The sequence below is a fragment of the Orussus abietinus genome, unplaced genomic scaffold (genome assembly GCF_000612105.2).
Source record: "Orussus abietinus isolate OABI.00-Male unplaced genomic scaffold, Oabi_2.0 scaffold14, whole genome shotgun sequence".
Taxonomy (NCBI): domain Eukaryota; kingdom Metazoa; phylum Arthropoda; class Insecta; order Hymenoptera; family Orussidae; genus Orussus; species Orussus abietinus.
In genome coordinates, this window is record NW_019395994.1 from 115,469 (window position 1) to 140,069 (window position 24,601).

A 24,601-nucleotide genomic window follows, 5' to 3' on the forward strand; every position below is an offset into this window, starting at 1 on the left:
ATTAGGAGCATGTGTTAACCTGTATGAACTGAGCATATAATGTTCCCACCTTAGACCATAGATATCTAGACCTCGCGTAGTAGTGGAAGGGAGACGAATGTACATACATAGCTCACATTTTCACCTAGGAGTTTATTACATATTTTTGACGAGAGCGCTCACTACAAAACGGTGAAAGCTAACGTATGAAACCAGAGGGCAGCACACGATGCGATCGCGCGACCCTGCCCGTGAGCAATCTCCCAACTCATCTCTGCTCATCTCTGCCCCAGAATCCCCACCTCTGATTGTTTAAGGTCCGGTTCCATAACTGGAGTTAACCGAAGTTTAACTAGTTTACACCGGATTTAAACCTGCTGTCAACCTTTAAACTTCGGTTAACTTGAGTTATGAAACCAGGCCTAAGTCACGTTTAATTCGGCGTGGTGGCGCCGAGATTAAACATACTTTCGCGTCCTCACATTTAAATCAAATAATGGGCTCTTATGGTGTTATGTATATACTTACATGCGTTTAAATTCATCGCCGCAGTTATTTCCTGCTGTTTCCGAACAAACCTCTTAACTCTCGTCTTTGATAAACACGGAATTTCAAGGTTGTGGATGCGTCATCGAACGTATATCGGTAATAATTAACAGGATTGGACAGGATTGAGAAACCGTAACCGAATCGGCTCGAAACGTAGGAGTGTTTACAGGTACAATTATTATGTCATTATTTGTCAAAAAGATTTAGTCCTAATTACTTTGAAAACATACGTACATGTGCGAAGTACAGCAATAATTAAAAGATTCTTTCTCATTTCGAACCATCCTAATTCTATGAACATCGCTCTTGCTTGTCTGATATGTTGGTAATGGTTGTTAACTTGTCAATTGCATTTTTAATTTGCAGATTTTCTAATATTACATTGCTGGGTGGAGGATAAGAAAAACATACACACGAACGATTTCTCCATACGTGTTTGTTATATTTTTTAGTGATCTGCAGAAAATGACCATACTTATTTAATCTATCGTCCTTAAAAATATACGATCACAGTGCTGTGATCTTAGTCATAAATATTTTTTTAATTCGGTATAAGTTCAAAAGAAGCAGTTGTTCCATGTTTCAGAAATATATGAAAGAGTAGATATGAAATGTGTGTGCGACCAATTGAATGAATTTACCACGTATTTTACCCATGATCCATTATGTTTCCACCAGTCTTGTGGAAGTACTAAGTTAAAGTTATAACATCTAATACATTTTTATTAAATGTGTAATATCCCTACCACGTTTAAACTTTGTATTAGAATGAATATTGCTACCCGATAACAGTACATAAGTATTGAAAATCATGTTACGTATCGATATAAAATGTTTAAAAGAAAAAGCCATGTTCATGCCATATTAGTCATATGTGTGCTTATTGAACCAGATTTGAAAAGGACAGAGTGTCATTATTCTCCATCCTTCTTAGTTATCAGTTGTATTCATTTGTTTCGCATGAATATTTTAACATGATTGTTATTCCATTTGTAACATTCACGCGTAATTCCATCAATAATGGCTATTTGTGTACTGGTGATGGGATTTTCATTTTGGAACGGTACAAGTCAGAAAATAGATGTCAGAATCTCTACAAAAATGATTCTAAAAGCAACCAATTTATTGCGAGATAGCTTTTTGGAACGATTTGAAATTATATCATGCGAGGAATCAAGTTTTCCCTTCGTAGTAAACATGCGATAAACGTAATTATTATTCTATCCCTGAAATGTAACTGCAATCAAATATTTTTTTAGAGAAAAATGGAGACCAATGGCAAGGATACATTTCCCACTTGTTTCTCGCTGGGAGATGGAATGAAGCCTATAACCACATTTGAGCTTCGTATGATGAAATTAAGCCAGGAAATTCGGGAGAAAGAGAATTGGATAGAAAAGATGAATAATCAGAATATTTTGGAACAGTGGAAATCAGAAGCTTCAGCACAGGGCCTCACGGAAGATCAAATTAGATATGTTTTTGAAGAGCTTAGATACTATGCTAGTCAATGCTCGGGTGTAATTACAGTAGGTGCAGTGAGTAGAACTTGGCAGGCTGATGGCCTAATTGAGCCAGACGTGAAGGAAGCTTTTAAAAAGGCAGTATATGAACTTGAAAATGTGGACGAAAGCGAAAAGGATTACCATCCATGGAGTAACAAACAAGTAGTGGATCTTGTACATCCGTCTTTGTTCTGCTATGTCGAAGGTGTTACAAAAATTGATATATTAGATGAGAGGATCGAACACCTTGAAAAGAAAAAATCATCCGATGGTACTCCAAGTAAAACTTCAAGTGAAGATTCCAAAGAAGTCGCAGATAAGTACCAATGGTTGCCAGCCGAGTTTTCCGTAAATACGGAAGGAAAAGTTTCTATAGACTCGTATATAAACAATTTAAATCCAAAAAAACACGAAACCTTATATTCTCTAATTGCACAGATATTTGAAAAGTTTATTCCTCTGTTCAATCGTACCCTGACTGACTTACTAAATTTCGAAGACAACGTGATAATTCAAATCGATGTGGATTGGTACAAAGACGACGAGAGACGATGTCCTTACTCAGACGACGAACCAGAATATGAAGCCTGGCATGAAAATCGAAAAATACAATGGCCAAAGGTACCAAACTTTAAACCTCTGGAAAGGACCAATGGTACCGTAGACTTAAAAGAAAAAACATTGCAAGTTATCGTAAAACTTGCAAATATTGAATTAACACCTGAAAATCCTAAATATCCGGGAGGAACTTGGCACGTAGAAGGTACAGAAAATGAAGCTATTGTTGCTACAGGAATATACTATTTCTCTTCTTCGAATATAACAGAATCTAGATTATTATTTCGACAAGCTATAGATACTCCAGGCTATAATCAAGATGACGATTATGGAGTGAAAGCAGTTTACGGGCTTAAGGATCTAGATTTTCTCAATCAAGAAATTGGTTCCATACTCTGTATCGAAGATCGTTGCATCGTTTTTCCGAATCTTTATCAGCACAAAGTAGCTCCATTTGAATTGACAGATAGAACTAGAAACGGCCATAGAAAAATTCTAGTGTTCTTCCTCGTGAATCCATCGAAAAGGATACTTTCGACAAAGCACGTTTTTCCTCAGCAACAAAGTTGGTTTGATGACGAAAAAGGTGAAGGCTCTTTAAATTTCACGATGACTCTAGAAGATGCAAGGATGTACAGAGAAAAATTAATGCATTCGAGAAAGTATGTTTTGTACGACGCCTTGGAAGGGACTAATTTTTTTGAACGCGAATTTTCCCTGTGTGAACATTAATTGCACAAAATTGAAACTAATTTCTGTTTAATGAATAATAATATATTTTAATCCATTATTTGTCCTTTTCCTTTTGCAGCAGATCTTTTTTTATTAATAGTAGAAGTAGTAATAATTCATTTATCTTTCAATTCGTAGCAGTTTTCAAACATAACTCGATGTACATAAATTTATTCATTAATCTATTCATTTAAGTATTCGACAAGTCACCTGCTATCCTGGATCGTGAAATTATCAATACAGAATTGTTACATATTTTAACTAATTGAGCTCTTTCATATTTTATTGCAATCTGTGTTAATTTAATTTTTTAATTTATGATAAATGCGTGGTTGTCATTAAAAATCAGTAGTGAGTGACATAAAAATGTCAGGGATTATTGTAAATCAGTGGGGAACGCGTAGATTTGTAAATCTGTCATTTCCGAAAATTGTTGGGGATTACAAAAAATGCCGGGAACGGCAGTGGAAGTCACAGGAAATCGTTGAAGCTCGCCGAAACGATATTACAGAAATTTTAATGTCGGCAGCCACCTATTACCGCATTACATCGTTGTTCATCATATGGGATGAATAGCAATCAGTTCTCAATAAACGATACCGCTTTTCCTGATTTCTAAACGAAAAACCCCGCATGATTGCGGCAGTATCGCCATCTGCACTTCAAATTCACTGAACCCACTAAAGTTCCCAGTTGGATCGAGTCTCTAAATTTATTAACCGCTACTAGGTGTTACATGGCGTTCGTGTGGTAAGCTGAGCCGAATATCTCTAATTGATGTGATCGGTTAGATTACGAATTAACTCTTTCGCGACTAGCGCCGTTTATATCCGGCATCCATTAAATGCTTCGCCCTGACTAACGCCGAGTATGTCCGGCCTTCACTAATTGCGTTACGTCAGGTCATTGGAGACGTACCGATGGATAGTTCCGCCAACGCGAAAGGGTTAAGGTAAAGTGAAATCCCCTTAAATCAGTCGATTCGAATAAGACACTTTTTTTTAAGGGTATTGGACCGAATTACCCGGAACATTGACACATGACTTGCGATCATCCAAGAATTGTCCTGACACTTAAAAAATTTGGATTTTCGAACAAAAATTCGTTGACTTGGCCTAGACCAGAACTAAAATGGCGTCGATCGAGATACGTTTACGAAGTATTCGATATGAGAAACGAAAGTGTCAGAACAATTGTACAACGATTCGGAACACTAGTAATCGACAAATTCGCATTTCAACGGGGTAGAGGCAGAAAAAGGGTCGTACGCGCTTCTATGCCGAAACTACGGTAACGCGAGATCTCCGAGAGGAAATTCAGTTGGCACTGGAATCACAGACGACACAGGGTGGCACTCCATTGTCAATTGGGGCATTGAAAACCACGAATCTAGGAGATCTTTTGAGTTTTCCTTCGATTTGCTTATAATTATTGTACGGAAACGATATATGGAGTACGTCATTTAGAACAATACGCAATATAATTAAACACAGTTATCCGATATAAATACAAACATCGGCAACGTAAGTGTTTAGACGTATTACAATATTCCGTTCTCGCAATTTTGTGTACTTTGCTACATTTTACGATTACTATAATTATGTGCGTATTGTTAAAGATTTAGTCGATATGACTATTTTTAATTGTCCTGGTAAAAAATTGTTTTTACCGTAACTGAAAAAATTGGATTTTTCCCTAAAGAAAATAGTTTTCTAGGAACGGCAACTGCACGTTTTCTTTCCATGTAGAGATATAGACTGCAACCGTAACGTTTCACGGAACGACGGGTTGCCATTCGACATGGGCTCGTCCTCGTATTACCTCCCGAACGACTTCTTGGCGTTTGACCGACTAGGCCTACGTCCTCAAATATTTTCTTAACCATCCCGTGAATATTTTCACCTAAATTTTTAATCTCCGCATCAAAAGAGGGACGCTCACAAATATTTTAAATTTATTAGGTTTCAAGAAAGTGACAACTATACTCGTTACGGAGCATGATCTCGCGGGGTAGAAACAATTTTGGATAAACGAGGCGACGTATCTCTAACGCGTTCTTTCTTAGGGCCTCCATAATCGCGCGTTGAAGTATCCTACGATTCGGTGCCTTCGGTCCGGAGAAAAGTTTGATAAATATCGTGACGTTCTACACACACCTTAACCGTTTCGGGGCCGCATCCCGCATTCGGGACCCTAAGCGCGGACGCGTTGACGAATTTCGGAAGGACTCGACCCGATTCCCCGTTGGATCGGCCGCTATGTCCACTTTGGAAACGATGGGCGCGACTCCGAAGATCGGGTCGGGTCGGGTCGGGTCGGGTCGGGGAGGTGCCCGCCGCCGCGAGGACTCGCACCTTCCCTTGGCGCCGGAGGAGGCCCGCGCGTGCGCGGGCAAAAGCGCGAGGCCTCCGCCCCGCCCCTCTCCGCCCTGCCGCGCCGCCCCCGCCATAAAAGCGGTGGTGTTAACCGGCCGGCGGGCAGTTGTCATCCTCCGGTACGCCCGGTACCGACGTGCCGACACTCGAGTTCCCGCCGCCGCGAGAGACGGTCGGAAGACCACCCCGGAGGGGGCGGAAGGACCGCGCGCGCCGATGCCAGTAGTGGCCTCCCACCAGGCGGCCCGGGTCCGAGATAGTCGGTCAGTCAGTCAGTCAACCGGTCAGTCGGTCGGCCAGTCGGTAACCGAGACGAGAGTGACCCGAAGCCCGCTCGCGTCGCGACGCGGAAGAGACCGATTTCCGCTTTCGCGCCTTTCCCTCTCCGTCCCTCGGATGAGCGGGGCAGGGCTCGCGGACGGGAACCCGACCTGATCCGGGGGTGGTCCGAGAGCGGTCCGAGAGCGGTCCGAGAGCGGTCCGAGACCGCGCCGTTATGCGGGCCCACGAGGGATTCGCGGCGACGCTGTTCCCGGTGCTGGTCGCCACCTTCGTGTGCCCCTCGACGTCGGAGGCACGCAGGGTCGCGCCGCTCCTGGAGGACGACTGGGCCAGGCGGCCCCATCGCGCCGCCGGTAAGCATACCGACTTCATTTCAATTTTATGGGTTTAACGACCTTCCTCGTTCCCCCTGTATTTATATTGCAAAGTTTCAATCGATTCGGGACGTCGAGTTTCACTCGTTGAGATTATTAAAAAAAAAAAAAATAATCAGGTATCACCAATGATCCCTTAGGTAACTGCGGCTCCTTAAGTTCCGTGAATCGTTTCAGGTTTATTTACGCAAATCCGTTGTTTCAAGTAGTTTCACAAAATAACGCAAAGACATACTCTGACATTAAAATGTTGCCGGTATTTTCTCCGAGTTCGAACAAATGATCTTTCACTGGAACGGAAGAACTCAATGAGTTTTCCTCGTTGCTGGACATCATTTGTCGCCATTTTAATCTCCAAGGGATGCTCCACAACCAAAAAAAAAAACGAAAATGAAGAAGTTATGACTTCGAAATAAGAAAAAGACTCGAACGAGCCTCGCGCGACGACCGATCGACCGTGGGGGATCGAGCCGTTAATTTCGGATGAAAGATGGCGGCCCGTTTGACCGGCGCGGCGAAATCGATCGGACAGAAAGTAGCGAAACCTTGTAAAAAATCCGACGAATGGAAAAAAGAAAGGGCGCAGGGTGTTGGTCGCGAAAGGTGGAGGAGGAGGAGTCGATTTATCGCTTCATTAAGGACAGTGGTTTCTGCCCACGAGAAAAAACTTGTATAGCGACTAATTGGTGCGTCACGGGGATGGCCAAGGGCGAGGGACGATCGCTAGATGTATGGTAATTTATCGCGTCGCGCCCGTTCGCAGGGGAGGTGAGAGAGAGTGTCTCTAGAAAATTGATGTACCCAAGGGTCGAGTCGGCTCTCGACCGCGGGTAAATAATACTCACGGCTCATTCACGGCGGAGGAAACCGTAGCGATTTTGCCCTTTTAGAGCGGGGGATCTTCGAGGAGATATCCTCGGAAATAGCTCGAGATGTATTATAAAATAAACATTTGATATTTAACGAACGTCAACCCTGGAACGCGGGGACCAACCGGCCGATCAGGGAGACATTAATTCCGAACGATTTTGACAATCGCTTCTACGAGTGGAGGGAAAAGTCGGTCGCTTTTGATCCACCATTTCGTAAGTGCTCGCGCAACGAAACCGCGATCGAGTCGAACGTTACGCGCAATTATCGGCCGCGACGCGTCGTACTCAAAGAAAACGGAAAAACGAAACGTCTTCGTAGACCTTGCGAGAAGAGATCTGCGGGTTTCGAGAGCAAGAAGGCGAGCTCGACGCGCCTCGGCCGTACCAATGGCGACGTCGACGTAGACGCGCAATTCGCTCTCGGGCGCGATAACTTTTAATCCCTGCTCGCCTCGCCAAACATTTCGACGTTCGCGACGAGACCCGTCATCGATCGTCGGCGCCAATCGGAGCAATTCCACCGGGGGCAGAGGGAGTCCCTATTTCCCCGCGTGCTTCTCCCTCTCTTAGAGGGAGGCCGAAGTCGATCGGCAACGGCTTTACGTCATCTCCGAAGCGTCCCGACAACGGAGTTGGGAATTCTGCGCATCGGTTACTTACTTTTGTCGTTTTCGGACACGCGCGAATTGGGGTCGCCGACGAATTCGGACGTGACCAGAAGTTCGTTTGCATCGTGGTACCGTCCGTCCCATAACGACGACGACCCAAGACAAAGACGATCGGTGTACAAGTAACGGAAATAGAAAAAGTGCAACGCCCGGGCGATCCCATGGCAAGAGAGAAAGTAAATCAAATATTGGACGTTTGTCGCGAAAAAGCGCGGGATGGGCAGACGGGGGCGCTACGCCAAGAAAAGAAAGGGAAACGCATATACCGGGTGGACCAAGAAGGAGAGACAACGAATCTCGGCAGAGAAAGATACTTCGGTGTCTCTATAAAATGATGTCGGTAACGAGATAGGAATGCGGTCCGAACTCTCTCGATAGAAAAGTCGTTCCAGTTAAGTCTCGTCTACGGGGGGGGGGGGGGCAATTTATTGCGAGCAGTCGGTTGCGGGCGATTTAACCGCGTGGACGACGACGACAAATTGGGGGACCCGTCCACGCGACGCAAAAAATTGCATCGTCCAAAACCTCGTTTAAACGAGACAATTTATTGCGAGGAGAAATTTGCAAACAACGAGTTGCCCTGAAAATTGCTCCGCGTGGATGAGCGTTTGCGGGTGCCGGCAATGGTTTCGATGCCGACGATGCGAAGCGGTTTTTGAAGAGACCTCGGCGGGGAATTGCCGGCAATTTCTTTCGCGCGTAAAAGCGTCGGTCAGAAATTCAGCAGAAACGTGACAATTGGCCCTAAATTCCCCCTCGGTCTCGGATAACGCAATTTTAGCGTCGGGTGATCGCTCCCGCCACTTCGTTGCCGACGTAATTAAATCGCACGCAACCGACTGCTCGCAACGACTCGCGCTCCGTAGACGAGGCGAAAAAGGGAATTAAGAGGAAATCGCGGCATTGCGAGTTCCAACGAATAACAACGATATATCGTGCGTCGTCCGTGAAAATTGCTTGCAACTTTCCTTTGATATTTCTTCGTTAACCGCTCTAGCCGGTTGAAATCGTTGCCGATGGCACGCAACGTTTACGGCAACCGATTTCCGGAGATAGAGTGCTCCGTGCTTTGGACGTGGACGAAGCTTTAAGTTGGAATTCATTGGTATCGCCGGTGGGCACTTTGGCAAACGGTGCTTAACCTTGCTTATGCCTTCCGTGCGTATGCATTCTGAAATCGTGCGTTCCACGAAATGTCTAGTTACGGATGATCGAGCAAATTATTGCATTTATTTTGACGTTACATCCGATGTAATTAAGGGTATCGGAAAACGCACCTTCTTTCGAGGCGGGTCGGCTTAAATTTGCTACTTTAGTCGTGACGTTCTTGTCGCAACCGATCGTTAGAAATTGCATACATTTTTTGCGTTCGTTAACGTGAATTTCTGTATCGCGTTCGTTCTTTCAAAGCCGATGAGTCGTTCTCGTAGAACCTCTTACGGATTAAATGACTCGTACGCTGGCGGACGCGAATGCCTTCTCCGCGGATATGGCGCCGCCGAGGTGTAATGGGAAGACATTCTTGTTCGCCAGGTACAACAGCAGTTTCCTCGCGGTATACATTTTTTTTTCTATGTACATGCTTGAATTCTTCGTCAACTGCTGAACGGTAAAACGTAATGGTACGGAAACATTCGGTATATATCGACACCAGGAAACTCGGGAGAATTTCGTGCCAAATGCCGATACATGCACACATCCATGCTCGTGTACGTATGCATTGGCGCGATCACGTGGTCGCGCAAATGCTACCTAGTCTTTATAGCAAGTTAAACGACTCGACTAGCCAGTAATATTAATACTTACCGGTGAACGTTTATAACGTGTTCACATCTGGGGTAATTTTAACCCACCGTTATACGTGACTTTGGTCTTTTTTTTTAAGAATTCTTCGGGCAATGTATCATATATACCATGCAGTTTGAAAAATTCTCCTAGGGAAGCAGGAGAACTTTCATGTTTCCGTTTCTATAATTGATTGCAATGGCTTTTTATGATTAAAACTTGATAAATATATTAACCGAATCTTCCTCTGAAACATAGTTTACGTTGTAACGCTTTGAAAGTTCGCGAAGGAACGGCAATTTTATCTTTTGTAGTAAATGCTTTTGTTAAACGTGCAATCGGTACAGGGTACGATTGTAACCCTTGTCGAAGCAAATTTAACCCCAATTGTTCATTTGAAAGATCAACCGAAAAGAATAAAAACTAGTTATTCTCGCGTTCAAATAGTCTGCGGAGAATATATTTCATAGAATCATTTTGGGACGATATAAATGATCGTAATCGATCCGACTAGTTACAACCGTTCCCAGTGTCCCTTGCCAAACGATTGATACAACGATAACTATTTAGAGACGTTTTCATTTTAAATGCCCCAATCGTACATGCATCGAACGAGTCTATACGATGCCGTGTCATGAATAAATCAGTCCCCCCCTCCCCAATGTAGTACAAACCGAAAATATTATTCCCCTGTGCCGTTCTTCGAAACATGCCGATAAGTGCGGAAAGCCCGGGCCAACAAACGATGGAACTATTACGAAGCATGCATAGAGTCATTTTTGCATTGGAGTCGCATTTCCAAGTCGAGGGAAAAAAATGTACGACGTTCGTTAAAATTTGGCCGTGTTACGTGCGACCTCGGTCTCTCCCCTGCGAACTCAACGTTGTCCAACGGTCGGTAGACTACGTTCGCTCGGTCCGTCCCGGGCTTTATCGACGAGACGTGTGGTCACATTCAGGGAACGCATTATCATACGTCACTCTCGCCTCGGTATGTAAGAAATGTGCGAAATGTTGCGCCGCGAGACGCGCGAGACGCGCGACTCACGACCAGGGGCGTAGCCGCACATTTCGCGCCGGGGGCTCGCTTCGGAATCGAAGGCGCTCCCTAAAATTCCCGTTCATCTCCTCCCTGGGATTCCGAATATGGGTTGGGCACTCTTCGCCACGCGCGATTCATAAACCCGAACGAGGCTCGCGTCATTACGGATGAGAGACATCTTCTCGCACCGTGGACTCGCGTCTCGTTTGTGACATGCAAATCCTTAAGCTCGTCATCCGTAATGCGTATGATTTACGTCGAAAGAAGAACTGGGCACGGCCGCGGTTAATATCGACGTTTGTTCCGTATCGACGACGTTACGGAGCGGGCAAAGGTTCCGAAAATTGTAAATAAATAAGTACGTTGTCCCGTTTGCATTAAGGCGACGCGAAAGTGGCGCCAAAGAGGCCCCGAACTGGGGACCTCGAATCGTGAATACGGAGGCTGCAAGGAAGGTCTCGATCCTCGTAAGGTTCAGAGAAAAATTTCTCGACGTCTTTCGCTTCGCCTTAAACTTATCACAAATTGAAACTTTTTCGTCCCATTGCGCCTCCCATAGGGCTCGCTCGCATGGCGCGTTTTCGAACGAGCCCTTACCTGGGCGCCCCGTCGACCTCGAGGACGGAGTACCCGATAAGAACGAGCGGTGGTGTGCTCTCGCCGGTCGCGCGGTCACGTAGGTGGGTCAGTTTACCGACCGGTTGTAATTGCGGCTCTCGGTTTATCGCAACGCGTCGCGTACAAGTATTTTTCCTATTTTTGCGGGAACCTTGACAGCAAAATCCTTTGAACGAACCGGGCAAAGGTGCCGAATCGAATCCGAATCGAATCCGAATCGACGCGGTCTGTTTTCCTTTGCGCTCGTATGACGTCTCGCGTTCGCTCGAGTAGTACCTTTTTATGCATTTACTTCTAGATATATTTATAAATCGGAAGGAAAACGGGCCTATCCGCAATCCGGAACCGTTCCGACACCGTTAATAACTACACGAGCGTTTAATTAACCCCCAAAAAATTACACCTCGCGCCAAATACTTTCTTTTCGATCATTATTTTTCACCCGTACATTGCTCGAACGTACAAGAGTCATAAAACCGGTTACTTTTGCCGAACACGCGTATCACGTATTACACGTAAAATAAAACGATCCAATCCAATTGAAATGCAAAAATGCTACGTGTCGTTAATTTTCATTGCACCTACAATTTTGTAATGCTTTAAATGTATCGGTTTCATCGTTATTAACGTTAAGGGACATTTTCAGCTACGGTTACGGTTGACTTTTACGGAAACGTTTCCGCTACTTGTACACGTAAGAAAGTAAAATGAACTGGATTAATCCGTTAATGGGACAGTTCTTAACCGCATCGCAAAAAACGATATCCACCGGGATAGGCTTCCGTAAGGCTAAGGCCTTTATCCTTCTCCGGGTAAGATGTCTCGTTACGACCGTGAATTCCTTGTCCGCGGGGGTGTACCGAAATCGGGCAGTCGGGCAAGCGACAAAGAGGGCAAACAGGAGCGGCGTCGAGGAAAAATGGGGTCCGGGACCGTCGAGAAATCGTTTACTAAACGCGGTCCCTCGAGATGACGTGGAACCGTGCCAATTATTACGCCGTTTAGTCGGCCTCCCGTTCCTGCTCGTTAGGGCTAACGAGAGGCCGATCGGCTCGCCACCTGACACATTCCCGACGCGTCCGAGGCGCACTCGCCCTCGCGCTCGGGAGTCGCGTCGCTCCGAGCGAAAAGTCGGCCGCGGACCGGTGATTTACCGGCCGTGATTTAACGTGGGCGGCGGCGGCGCCGCCGCCGCCGCCGCCGAAGAAAGAGCGGAATAGGCGGCACGCATCTCGAAATAATACGCACGCCGGTCCGCGGCCAGACTGCGCGGCAGGCGCTGCCGACCTGGCGAGATGACGACGCCAGTTGCGAACGGCCCACCGACATGGCACGAGTGCGCGATCAAGGTTAAAGGTGGGAATTCATGGCAGCCCACGCAACGCGATATCATGTTTTCCCCTCCGTTCCGACGAACGCCGCGACCCGCCGAGACTTTCTTTATTGGAACTCTTCCCGTTCCGGGCGGCACCGTTTTCCGACGATATCTCGCGTTTTTCCCGGCGCACCTTGGCGAGAATGACGAAAAACTTGGCCAAAACCTCGAAAAATAAAATTCGATTTTGCGATTAGCGATCGCCAGATCGGTTAGAGGGGTAATTCGGACATTTGTTGCCGAACGGACGGAAGCCCAGTCGTTACGCGCGATTCTCCGTCCGTGGATCTAAAATTGACATTCGTCCGAATTACTGGCATCGGTCGCAAAGGAGCAAAATTTTCCCGAGTTTGAGTAAGGGTGATTTTTTTTTCAAGAAATGTCTCTTTCAAAATCCGTAAATCGTCGGATATTTTATGACTTTTAATCTTTATCTTGATTGGGCCGGACATGCGGGTAATTATTTTGATTAAAAAAAGTAGCGGTCTCGCGTATCCCTGGTTTACCGTACATTGAACGAAACGTGGACCGTCCGTCTCGTCGGGGACCAAAACGCTGACTCGCGCTCGTCCACTGATCCGACTAATAAACACCATTATTTCATGCAATTCACTTATCGTTTAGCTTTCCGCAACGTCCGACACGTCGTTGACCTAAATTACGCTGGTAGATAACTTACGAGCGCGGCGTAAAAGAGCAAAACGATCGTTGAGAGCCATCTCCTGTCGCGAGATTAGTATGCGACTGATATAACGTCTAGCGGGGTTTTTTTTTTTTTTTTAACGGAGACGTAACGGCGCGAAATCGAATTTGGCCCTCCTGCCCGAGACTGGCCGAGATATCGACTAGCTTTGACGAAGTCTCAAAAGTTTCGGCTCGGGGCAATTGATCGTTTTATCGGCGAGTTCGTCGGCACGTCCAAGGAGTCGTTGACCCAAATCGTGCTCGTAGATAATTCAGGAGAGCGAAATAAAAGAGCGAAAGGACGGATCATCGGGAGACGTCTTCCCTCGATCGCCTCGAGGCCGCAATCGAGAGATCGTTGTCGCGGCCTAAAAGATCGGGATCAAAGTGCGCTTGTCACGTGACGCGTACGTAATCGCGAGTGCGCGAAGGTCGCCGACGAGAATTACCGAGTACACCCCAGGCAGTACTCGAGCGGGAAACTGGCATTCCGGTAAACTACGATAACGGCTGGAAACGTTCCTCTACGGGTTCGTGATACGTACGACCAACTTTGAACCTTTTTAGTGCCGGACGAAGTCGTTGGCACTTGCAAAACGACGATATGTCGTTGTGCGGCACTAAAAGGGTTAAAGGGAAGCCAACGTCCCTAGTAGCAAAGAAAATGTCGATGGGTGCGGCAACGAGATTTCGGCGGATCGAAAAAGTCTTCGACTCCTTCGGGTTTCTTTCCGGAACGGCGAGCCCTCGTTCTCGATCCGGAGGACCTTACGACGGACACACAAGAGTACCGTGTAAATGAAATTTATTCACGTATGTCGGCTGATGATCCCCAAGTTGAGATTAGCGGTTAATTGGCCGCAGCCACAATTACAAGGCGGCCCTTGTTGCCCGCGAGTTTAGTAAGCCAATGTGTAAAGTGGCCAACTTCCACGTGTTCGCGAGTTAAGACGGTCCCGAACCTTCCTATCATTCCCATACGTTTATTCAGAATTTTACGAATGTATATAAATTCACCGTTAAGACGTCACATTTATAATCTTACTTCAACCTTACGTTCTAAGAGTGGATGCATTTTATGCATTTTTTTAACAGCGTAGTTTGTTTCGGTCGCGTCCCTTCGAGTTGCCCGATCCTATACTTCGACCCCAAAGCCGAGGACGATAGACGCGAGATTTGCCGTTTCGATTCCTAGAAAATATCTGGGACGATTTGCGAACTAACGGAAAAGCCCGAGAGTCAGGGTTGGAAACTTCCATCGAGTACCCATCTTTCATTTATTCGCAATTTCCCTATCATAGGACAGTCGAATGAGTAGGGGCACGGAATGCCATCACCGTTCCACGGTATTCGTTCCAATACATACGAAGAATAAATTATCTATGCGAAGTAAATTATACAATATTAAATCTCACCTTTGTATTCTTTTCGAAATACCTAACGCTCAAAGGTGTATTCGACCGCGATATCGTTGGAAACATAAGATGAAGCGATGAACTCGAGATACAGAGAATTCCAGTTGCTCCAAGTTCTCCGTATAGATCATCTCGCTACGTGCCCGATCCAAACCCTGAAATGAAGTAAGGCTTCGTTTCCGAAGCTCGTAGAAACCTTAAATTCTGCTAACCTACGATGTCAACTCCGGTTATGCAACGATTTACGATATGTCTTCTTGGATAAACAATTTTGTTTATCGGGCTGGTATAGGGCTTGGATAATACGTACATGCGATGACGTAAAATCGCTGCCACCTTCGATCCCATTGTCGTCGGCCGATGTCCAATAACGGGGAGATTAGCAGCAATCGTTAAGCGACCGACCTTGTTGGTGATGACAGTCGATTCTTCTTCGATGACCCGTACACGTAATATTCGGGCTGGAATCAGTAATGCATTATTATCGATGCTTCCCATCGCCGACCAATGATCTTCGTCGTTCGCAACGGATTCGAATCCGTTGGAAGAAGAACCAACGAGAACAATTGTTTGCAAGCAATTCCTCGTTTGCGCTTCGGAAGGCATTTGTGTCGGCAAGAAGCTCGCACCGAGGCGACATTGGAAACGTTCCATAACGAGCAGAGACACAAACGACGCAACATTAATGAACAATGTTGTTTGCTCAGCTGCTAGACCTCAAATCATTTTCGACAGCTGCAAATTCTATCCGCATTAATTCCGTGTGACTATTTCATCGGGCAAACCGTGTCGCTTGAATCTCTTTTTGAACTCTATATTTCCTGATACAGCGTTTAGTTTACTGCTTATGTACAATGTAGTAACGTTCAATGGCCGATCGCGTAAAGTGCCGTTCAACGTATACCGCGAAAAAGCCGATGATAAATTTGGGGACGTAGTTTTCCGCGAAGCGGAAAGGGTGCCCTTCGCGTCGACGCTACGCCACTATCCTAAGCGCAGCAAAAGCCACGTCGAACTTGGTTTCCTTCCGTTTCTTCCGTTTCTTCCGTCCCGAGGGCGTTCGTTCGATCGACTCGTCCCACCTCGGACAAGAGATCCATCCTGCGCGTTCCCTCTCTTTCTCCGGTGCTTTCGGTCCGACCGGAGTGAGAGCGACGAATAGATTTCTACAAAGTCGAGCACGGCACGTCGCATCGCGTTTGCGTATATTTAGACGGGACGCAGACACAAAACGACTGACCACCTCCTGACACGATGCCGGCCGTCTCTTTCTTACCCGCGCGCACAGTCGCGGCGCCTCCGTCGCGTCGTTAAGCCGCGCTTCTACCGGATCCACGCGACTGCGCGCGACTGCGCGCGACTGCGCGCGACTGCGCGCGACTACGCGCGACTACGCGCGAGTGCGCGCGCATGCCCGTCGAGTCACGTGACGGCCGTTCCTTTGAACGACCGGTTCTCCCGGACGATCGCGTTATCGGCTCTTCGCGCTTTCGTTTTCCATCTTCCGCCGGATACGCTCTTGAGCATTGAACATTTTGTGAGGCAAACGTACGAAAATATGACTGAAAAGTGCGTTACACGTAAGTCACGGTTAAGGAAAGAAAGGTACGGAGCGGCACGGCGGAGCGAATCGAAGCCTCGTCGCGTTCGTCCGTCCTAACGGCGGTGGGTAACTTAAATATTCATTTTGTAACTCCGAAAGGGTACCGCGGGTCCAAAAGTGTGAGGTATCTCGATGGACCACACGGGCACTCGGGATTCTTGGCTTGCACCCAGCATCGTCGGTGCGCGTCGCTCCGCGTGGTGGCCCCGAGAACGGACTCCGTTACCTAAGGGGCTACGGAACCCTCGAGACTTTTAACGAGTCGATTTCAACGCTTTACGCGTCCTTCCTTAACAAAATCCTAGAATCGAATCTTTCCTTTAAGGTGACGCGAAAGTGGCATCAAAGAGGTCTCGTTTATGAAACTTTACTCCGAATTTGGGGGTATCGAGTCGCGTCAAACCTTCCAACGTGAATACGAAGGCTAGGCGGCGGGCCGCGAGTAGTAAGAGCGGACGAGCGCAGCAACGGCGTTTCCACTGGCTCGGCGGTCGGCCAATGGACCGCGCCGGTCCATCGGAATGGGCGGACTCCCCGTCCGTCCCCGGTATTATAAATTCGGAGATCCAACGAGACGTTTTCCCCTCACCCGGGGTTATTTCGGATTTCGCGTCTCCGCCCGAAGTTGACGCTCGGGTTACTTAAGGGGATGCAAAAGTGACATCCGAGGGGTCGATCGTTCGCGAAACTTTTCTCCGAACCGAGGGTACCACTTTGACGCCACTTTCGCGACATCTCAAGGGAAAGAATTAAGTGCAAGGAGGAACGAGGTACGATTCGCGGGCGACTGGAACTCGACTACCGCGACTACCTTTACGAGCCCGGAAACGGATCGTTGCGCCTTTTTAGCCCTGGCCCAAGGTACGCGAGCACTTTGCCTCTCTTCTTTCCGAGTCTTTGGAGCGACTACGCGTCGCGACGAAGTCGAAGAGTCGAAGTATCGATTGGGGTTGAAGGAACCCAGGAAGGACCCAACCTCGTCGTTCGAAGGGCGATCGGAAGAAACGCAAAGACGAATCCTAGTCCCTCGGCTTCCCCGTTCGGTCCTATCGGTTCGAAACCTCTCGTCGGGTTGGCTCTCGCCTCGCGTCGAGAAGAAGTCGTTCTCTCGGGAACGGAATCGCCGCAGAGATTTCCCGTTCCTCGGGGCGAGGGGAGGCGAGGGGAGGCGAGGGGCGGCGAGGGGAGGCGAGGGGCGGCGAGGGCAGGCGAGGGGAGGCGAGGGGAGGCGAGAGGAGGCGAAGGGAGGCCGTGTCCGAGTATTTCGGGCAGCACGGGCCAGTGCACTACTTCCACCAGCTCGGCCAACGAGTACGCTTAGAACCTACACCACCGTCGATAACGTCGTCCCCGACGCCGCTTCTTCAGGAACGAGGCACCCGCCGAAGCCGCGTTTTCGCACCTTCGCGCTAATAAAGTCGACTCGGCGCTAACGCATACCTCGCCTCCCTCCCTCCTTCGACCTCCGCCGATTTTTTCATTTTTTGCCCATCGGCCTTATCTCGTTTCGGGCGCCGCCCCGCGGAGGATCCGGTATCTTATTGATGCACCGACGACGGTGCCGACGTACGCAAACGGCCACCGGATATCGTACGTTAGGAGGATATATAAAATTAACCGCGACCCGATCCCCGAACGCGTGGGAGACGGTGCATCCCGGTCGCATCCCCGGCCGCATCCCCGGCCCCTCGTAAGGACGACGTCGAGCGTCGCGCGTGGGCGTCGCGCGCGGGCGGCGCGTCTCCTCCTTGGATTCCTCCGCACCTATGTAGGTACGCGGCGAAGCGATCGAAAGGGCCAGCCATCTTTTAAGAGGCAGGCTCGGATCGGTCCGAGAGCGAGCACGGCGCCTCCGATATCGTGGTAACTCGAGAATTCATTTTTGTCCTTCCAGCTAATGCATTTTTCCACGTGTACGTCGTACGATCGCTGAAAAGTGAGTTCGCGATCGCTTCGTTTTCAACTCGTAGGGCTACGTTTTGCATCCAAACGGTTGGTTAAGTAATTTACGCGATCGCGCGGTATATATCGCGTAGACAAAATTGTCGTTACAGCGTTTTATTTTCAGAGCCGAGTCATCGACAAAAATACGGCACCGTTCATTCGTAATAAAATATCGAAAAGGTGGATATCCCCTTCCGTATCTTGGCAGGGCCGTCCGTTTCGTTTCCAAATAATTTACAACACCGATAAACGTCATTTTCCTTTTATCTCGAACATCGCGGAGTCATTTCGAGGGTTAAAACGCGCTCGTTCCGGATAGTCGTATCCTTTCGATTCTTCGCCCCTAAAATCGATCGTAATAACGTAAAACCACATCTACCGATGAAATAATGAAATCCGTCTTTTGTCAAGGTTTCGGGGAAGGGAAAGCAAAACGTTAACGTCATTGCCACCAAGTGGTACTGGAAATTTGTCAGACCTCGTGGGATACCCACCGGCTAAAAGAGGGACGGACCGCGAGAGTCTTCCAAGATATCTCGGACTCTGAGGCACGCTCCGCGTCCGAGGTTGACCGAGGTTGAGGTTACGCCCTGAATAGGCTAGGTGGCCGGATGCCCTTGATATACATCTACACCTACATCCGTCGAGACGTCGCTTCCTGGGTCGGGTCCGTCCACGGCTCTCGGTGTTTCTCTTCTGTCTCTGCCCGCGCCGGTTTAGATCGCCGGTTACATCGCCGGTTAATGCGGTGGACGCGGACCCATTACTAAACATGGACGTCGGCCGGTGGGCGACGCGTGGAAGGGGCCGACGCTCCGATAAACGAGGGTACTCGATGCGCTTGGTGAATGGCCCTTTGATCCACATTTTTCTAGGGTGATTTTTGCTCACTCAGGGGCACCTATATATAGCCGGCAACGTCCCGGTAACATCGGGACGAGCCCGTCCTTGCTCTCGCCGCCGTCGTTCCTACGTATCGACACCTCGCGGACCCATAATGCATGGATTGTGCATCGCTCTCGTGGGACCGTGGGACCGACCACAAAAAGTAAGAATTTAGACGGATGCAAAATGTCCCCCGACTTTTCCACCGCGTGGGCGCATAACGCGAGCACAAGGAGGGACCCGCGACTCTCCACCGAGTGAAATGATCTCCTAGGAAATTCGATTCGGATCGACTACCTTTTTATCGATCGACTATCGTGGATAAAACGAGTCCTAGGGTTGGTCGAACGAAATCGATGCAAATTTCAAACGATACTCCGTTCTCTTGAGCTTAGCTCGAGGAGGTATTCTCTCAGGTAATCATGGATTTTAGCGCTTGAAATCAGCTGGAAATCGTTGGAAATCGTTGGAAATCGTCGAAATACTGTCACGATATTAAGGCCGAACGTCCCAGGTAAACCGAATCGCATTGTTGTTTTCATATGAAATCAAAGGCAATCGACTCTCGAAGAAGGAAATCGTTTTCGCTGATTTCCAAGGGAACGGCCTAGCTTTACCGATCGTTTTTACTCATTGCCGGTAAATACGGCTTTTAAGCGATAAAAGTTTCGGACGGTTCGGTCCAATGTCCTCGAAGGGTCTTATTCGAATCGACCGATTTAAGGAGGGTTTCGCTTCACCTTAAATGGTTCGAAAGCGATCTTTTATCGTGCGCGAGGCATTTCCAATGCGGCGGGTGGCCAGTGGCCACTGCCACGCCCTAGTGGTGGAGATGGCGTTACGCTCGCGGACGCAGAAAATTTATGCAACGAGGGCATCCATTGTATCGCAAACCATTATTATATAAATCCAAATTGTTCGCCCGGGCTTGCGGAAATAATGACGGGCTAAATTAGGTATCGATGAGTTACGCTTGCATTGTTCACCCTTCGATGGTTACGCGCAATGGCTGTTGCGACGAAATCACTTCCACGAGTAGCGCCTATATTCGGGGCAGAAGGCATTCGCGTCCATGCAGCGATTTGCTCGCGCGATCGAATACTCGATAAAAACCCACACACCGAAGACGAACGTTTATCGAAGTACGGCCGACATCCGTAAAAAGACGACGTAACGAACAATTTATGTTTTAACGATATTTCAATGCAAAGCGAATCCGTGGAATTTCCCTGTAACGGTATTTGTCAATTACCGAATAGCGGTAATCGATGCGAACTTGACCTTTTAAAGGAACGAACGATCGAGTGATTCATAGTTATAAGAGGGCATCGTTTCGATCCAATTGGAATTGAATCGTCAATTAATGAGAAGCGAACATTTCGTGCTCTCGTAATAAGGGTGGACAATTCTATTGTTCGACGGGCGTCATTTACATGTTGCGTTCGCTTCTACCCTGAGAGAAAAAGACCCGGTAAACCGAACAATTTGATCCCGTTAAAGCCTTTTGCGTTAAAGGGACGCAATTTATCGTTTGATTTCCTATACATTTGAAGCTGGAACTATTCTTTAACGTTTGAGTTTCCTCCTGGCTTTTGTAAGAATTTTGTAGGAACGGTAACGATATTTATAGGAAAGATTTTACCATTTCGGAATAGTTACGTTGTCTTTTAAATATCGTCAACTTCCGTTGTACGCGTATAAAAGATATCGTTGCACGTTAAATCTAATTCTCGAGGGTAACTGTACATTTTACATCGGTCATCTCGTGGCGGATAAATAGGAAAATTTATATTCGGAAACTGTAAACTTGTCCGCGCATTAATGATCGAGCGACGCTGTCGCATCTCGTCCGGTCTCGTTTCGTTTGGTCGCGTCGCAACTCGGTCGCTCTGCCTCACTTATCGCGCCATCCAACACCACTTATAACACATTTCCCCCCCCCCCCCTTCTGCTTGCTCCGGTTCCTTGGTTTTTCTGTCTCCTATCTCCACCTCGGGATCGTCCGCGTCTGCGCGTTTCGTCGTCGAAAGTCATTGTCGCCGCTCCTCCTCCGTCTCGCGCGTCATCTTTTACCCTCGTGTGGCCCAGACCGGGAGAAAAGAAGAGCCAATAAACCGAACTATTTGGAGAAATGTGATATCAATATTTTGGCGTTTCGATACGTATGGAATGGTTCTTTCGCGTCACCTCAACGCGAGCAGTTGGAACTGTAAAACGAGTTATTTTAAAATAGCTTAGGATACCTTCAGCCGATCGTAAACGAAAAGATATATTCATACAGCGAACGTCAACCAATTTATTAGGAAATGGTACGTTTCCTGACTCGCCGAGGCGGACATCTTTTCGCTTTTAACGCGTTAACGACATACGACTTCGTTGAACGCTTGCTCAGCTAATTCGGAGAAAATGTCTTGGCCTGCATCAGTCGTCTTTGATCCGGGGAAAAGGGGGGCGGTTTATTCGACTCGGGGAAACCGGAGGTTCCGATCGAAGCGATAGCCCTCGGCGCGAGATGTCTTCCGCCGCGACGCCGAGCGATAACGATGCGCCGCTTTTGCCGGCAGGAGCCGCGTCAGCGAATGACCGTCGCAGGGTAGGGGAGAGAAAATAGCGCGCAAACAAGCCGAAAATATCCCGCGAATCCGCCAGCACGTCCGATTCTCAAAGCGGAGCGAAACAACGACGACGATGACCGCGGCGGAGGGCGCGCCAACGTCCGTTTGGCCCTCCTCCTAGGACACCTTATCGCCCCGAGACCCGAGGGTCCTCCGCTCGATTGCTACCCTACGGCTCAGAAATTGCAGTTCGTCGAAAGAGAAATCGGAGACCCGTGGGTCGTTCGAGAGAACGTCAATTCCTGAGTGAATACCTCCTCGGTTTATCCTTTAACCCTCGTGACAGGGACCAAAAATTGTTCCGTCGATTAAGGACCGGGTAATTGGAAAAGTAAAATTGAGTATTGCTTGAAATTTGTACCGATTTCATTTAATCAGCCCTTGAACTCCTTGACCGCAAAAAGGAAATCCGCTCGACCGAGAACGTTATTTTTTATCTTAGCGCAGAGGTACAAATCGGAGTTCATTTGGCCATTTTATTGACAACGCGCGAACCGCGGCAGACGCCGTTCGGACGAATTCTTTGAAGATTCTCTGAACGTTCTCGAGAGAGCTCTAAAAAAATGATCGAAGGTTACCACATTAGTCTCGAGAGTGCGGAGGTCTAGACCGACTAAAGTTAGCGGCATCTAAAGATAAACCACTGGCGTAAGGTGCGTCGGAGTTCCCTCGAGAAGACGTCCTTTACGCTAAAGTTTACCCAAAAGTCTGGTCAATGGATACACCGAGTGCGTGCACCTTACACCGAGGGGATATTCGCTCAGGAAATCACCGAACGCCATTACAATTTTGTAAAAAAACTGTTCCCAAAAAAAGAGAAACAGCAATTACAATGGATCGACGAGCCCAAGCCGGCGACGAATAATTTCAGCGGAGTTCCTTCGGAGCTCGTTCGGTATCTCTCCGGCCGTAATATACATACATTTGAAATAAGTTATTTCGTCGCAGCATGCGTCGCGGAACGCATCAATTGACTTAATTCGCATTCTCCGATAAGCGCACGGGCGTCGCGACACTTCGGTAATGGTCACGTGCGCCTGGATTTTTCTTACCGTCACGTCTTGAAACACCCTCTACATAATGACTAGGCGGATACGTAAGAGCGCATACCATGTGACATTCACGTACCTGGACACACCTTTGCAGTTATGCGAGCCCGGCTCGCTCGTCTCGGGCATGTCCGCATAAGTGCCAATTTGCTCCAAGCCCTCGGCCCCCCTTCGGCCGCTTCGAGCGAGGGTCGACGTACACCGACGAAACCTTCGGATTTATTGCAACAATTCTTATAGCGGTAGCGAATAAATTGGCGACGAGCAAACGTTCGTCCCTCGTAGGTGAAAGTTGCCCGGGTTGGATCGTCTCCTAGATTGAATCGCTACGATGGAACGCCCTGATCTATGTACCACCTATTTGTTCCGTGCGGAGTGGACTTCGACGAACTCGAGGCACCCCAACGGCAGCTATTTGCTTCGCGTGAAAAATGTGCAATCTAATTGGAATGTTAACGCATCGTCGGCCGCTGTCACGTACACGTGACTTTCTTTCACTTAAACGCGATACGCCCCGGCGACGACCTAAAGGCCGTCAAAGTGTTAACCACGCCAACTGATTACGGGTACACTGGGAGATAAGTATAAAATTGATCTTTTTTTAGAGGAGATTTAAAATTTTGACAGGTGAGTCGGCCCCCACGGTCGCGCTTCTTCGGTGACGCGAGAACGTTGCATAAGAGTAGCGTCGCGAGAGAACGTAAGAGCGTTTTTGCCGAGACGGAGCATCGGGACGCACCTGTTTAGTCGAGGGAGGAGACGTCGCGGCGCTCGTCGCATGGCCTCCGCGTTTTATTTTCGTCTTCCAAGACTTTTGGCTACGCTTGCGAAGAAGAAGTCGCGTTGCTTTTTATACGGGGAAGCACCTAGACGACGGCGACGAACGATATCTCAGCTTGACTGCGGTAGAATTCTGCAAGCATCATATCCGCGGACTCTTGACTTTTTGCTAGATTACCTTCCCAAAGTTACAGTTTCTCCCTCCTTTTCGAGGTTATTACGAGAAACTATCGAAAACTAAACGCGATGTACGCGGGGACAAAATGTGTGAATCACGGAGAAGCAGCGTTTCATTCCGTAGCCCCGATCGTTTGTACCCAGGATGTTCGCTTAGTCGTCAAAACTGACTTTATCGACAATGAGCGAATTCGTATGTCGCCCAATTATTATCGAACGTTTGTTCGGTTTGTATCGACCTTTGAGAGAACGATACTCACATTGAAGGTTTCCGACGACTCGCCGGTGATCGGAAAGAACGTTTCGGCCAACAGAAATTCATGAGGAATTACCTCTTACATAGCTATGTACACGAAACATGGTTCGGTGATTACCGAACGGAAGACATCGATCGACCCGCGATCATCCGGCATCGCAAATCGGTAAATGAGTCGGTTCGGGATAAGCAATTAGGTTTTATGACGTATGGATTGAAACGTTGCACCCGGCATCGCGTCATCCATGTCCAGAGTGACTTAACCTTTAGAAGTCGCGATAAAATCCCGTCGAACGTTAACGTAATTCAAAGCTATTAAGGAACTGGCACTTAATGTCCTATTACCTTGCCACGCCCGACGAAATTGATTTCACATGACGACAAATTAATGATAGGTTTGGCAGAATTTTCTCGGAACCCGATTCAACCTTTATGTTCCTTTTTCCGATCCGTTCCTTGGTCAAGGAACGTTGCACCCT

The 24,601-nt window shown here is 47.8% G+C and overlaps 3 protein-coding genes and 1 long non-coding RNA gene across 4 annotated transcripts in view; 3 read left to right on the forward strand and 1 right to left on the reverse strand.

The window, feature by feature from the left end:
* Positions 1-234: 234 nt before the first annotated feature.
* On the forward strand, positions 235-1,140 carry LOC105698322. The gene is made up of 2 exons (XR_001103919.2): positions 235-697; positions 895-1,140. It is a non-coding gene; the product is annotated as an uncharacterized LOC105698322 (long non-coding RNA).
* Positions 1,141-1,572: 432 nt separating this feature from the next.
* LOC105698320 lies at positions 1,573-3,378 on the forward strand. The gene is made up of 2 exons (XM_012422490.2): positions 1,573-1,591; positions 1,788-3,378. The coding sequence occupies exon 2, from the start codon at positions 1,794-1,796 to the stop codon at positions 3,321-3,323; it is 1,530 nt and encodes a 509-aa protein (XP_012277913.1). The 5' UTR covers positions 1,573-1,591; positions 1,788-1,793; the 3' UTR covers positions 3,324-3,378.
* A 2,451-nt stretch (positions 3,379-5,829) lies between these two features.
* LOC105698261 (dorsal-ventral patterning protein Sog) overlaps positions 5,830-24,601 on the forward strand; it is a 49,092-nt gene continuing 30,320 nt past the window's right edge. Inside the window, exon 1 of the mRNA XM_023434093.1 lies at positions 5,830-6,333. Coding sequence (XP_023289861.1) covers positions 6,195-6,333 — 139 coding nt within the window. The 5' untranslated portion in view covers positions 5,830-6,194. The remainder of the gene's footprint in view (positions 6,334-24,601) is intronic.
* LOC105698260 lies at positions 14,877-16,123 on the reverse strand. The gene is made up of 2 exons (XM_012422341.1): positions 15,124-16,123; positions 14,877-14,968 (listed from the first exon to the last, which is right to left on the reverse strand). The coding sequence occupies exons 1-2, from the start codon at positions 15,465-15,467 to the stop codon at positions 14,941-14,943; spliced, it is 372 nt and encodes a 123-aa protein (XP_012277764.1). The 5' UTR covers positions 15,468-16,123; the 3' UTR covers positions 14,877-14,940.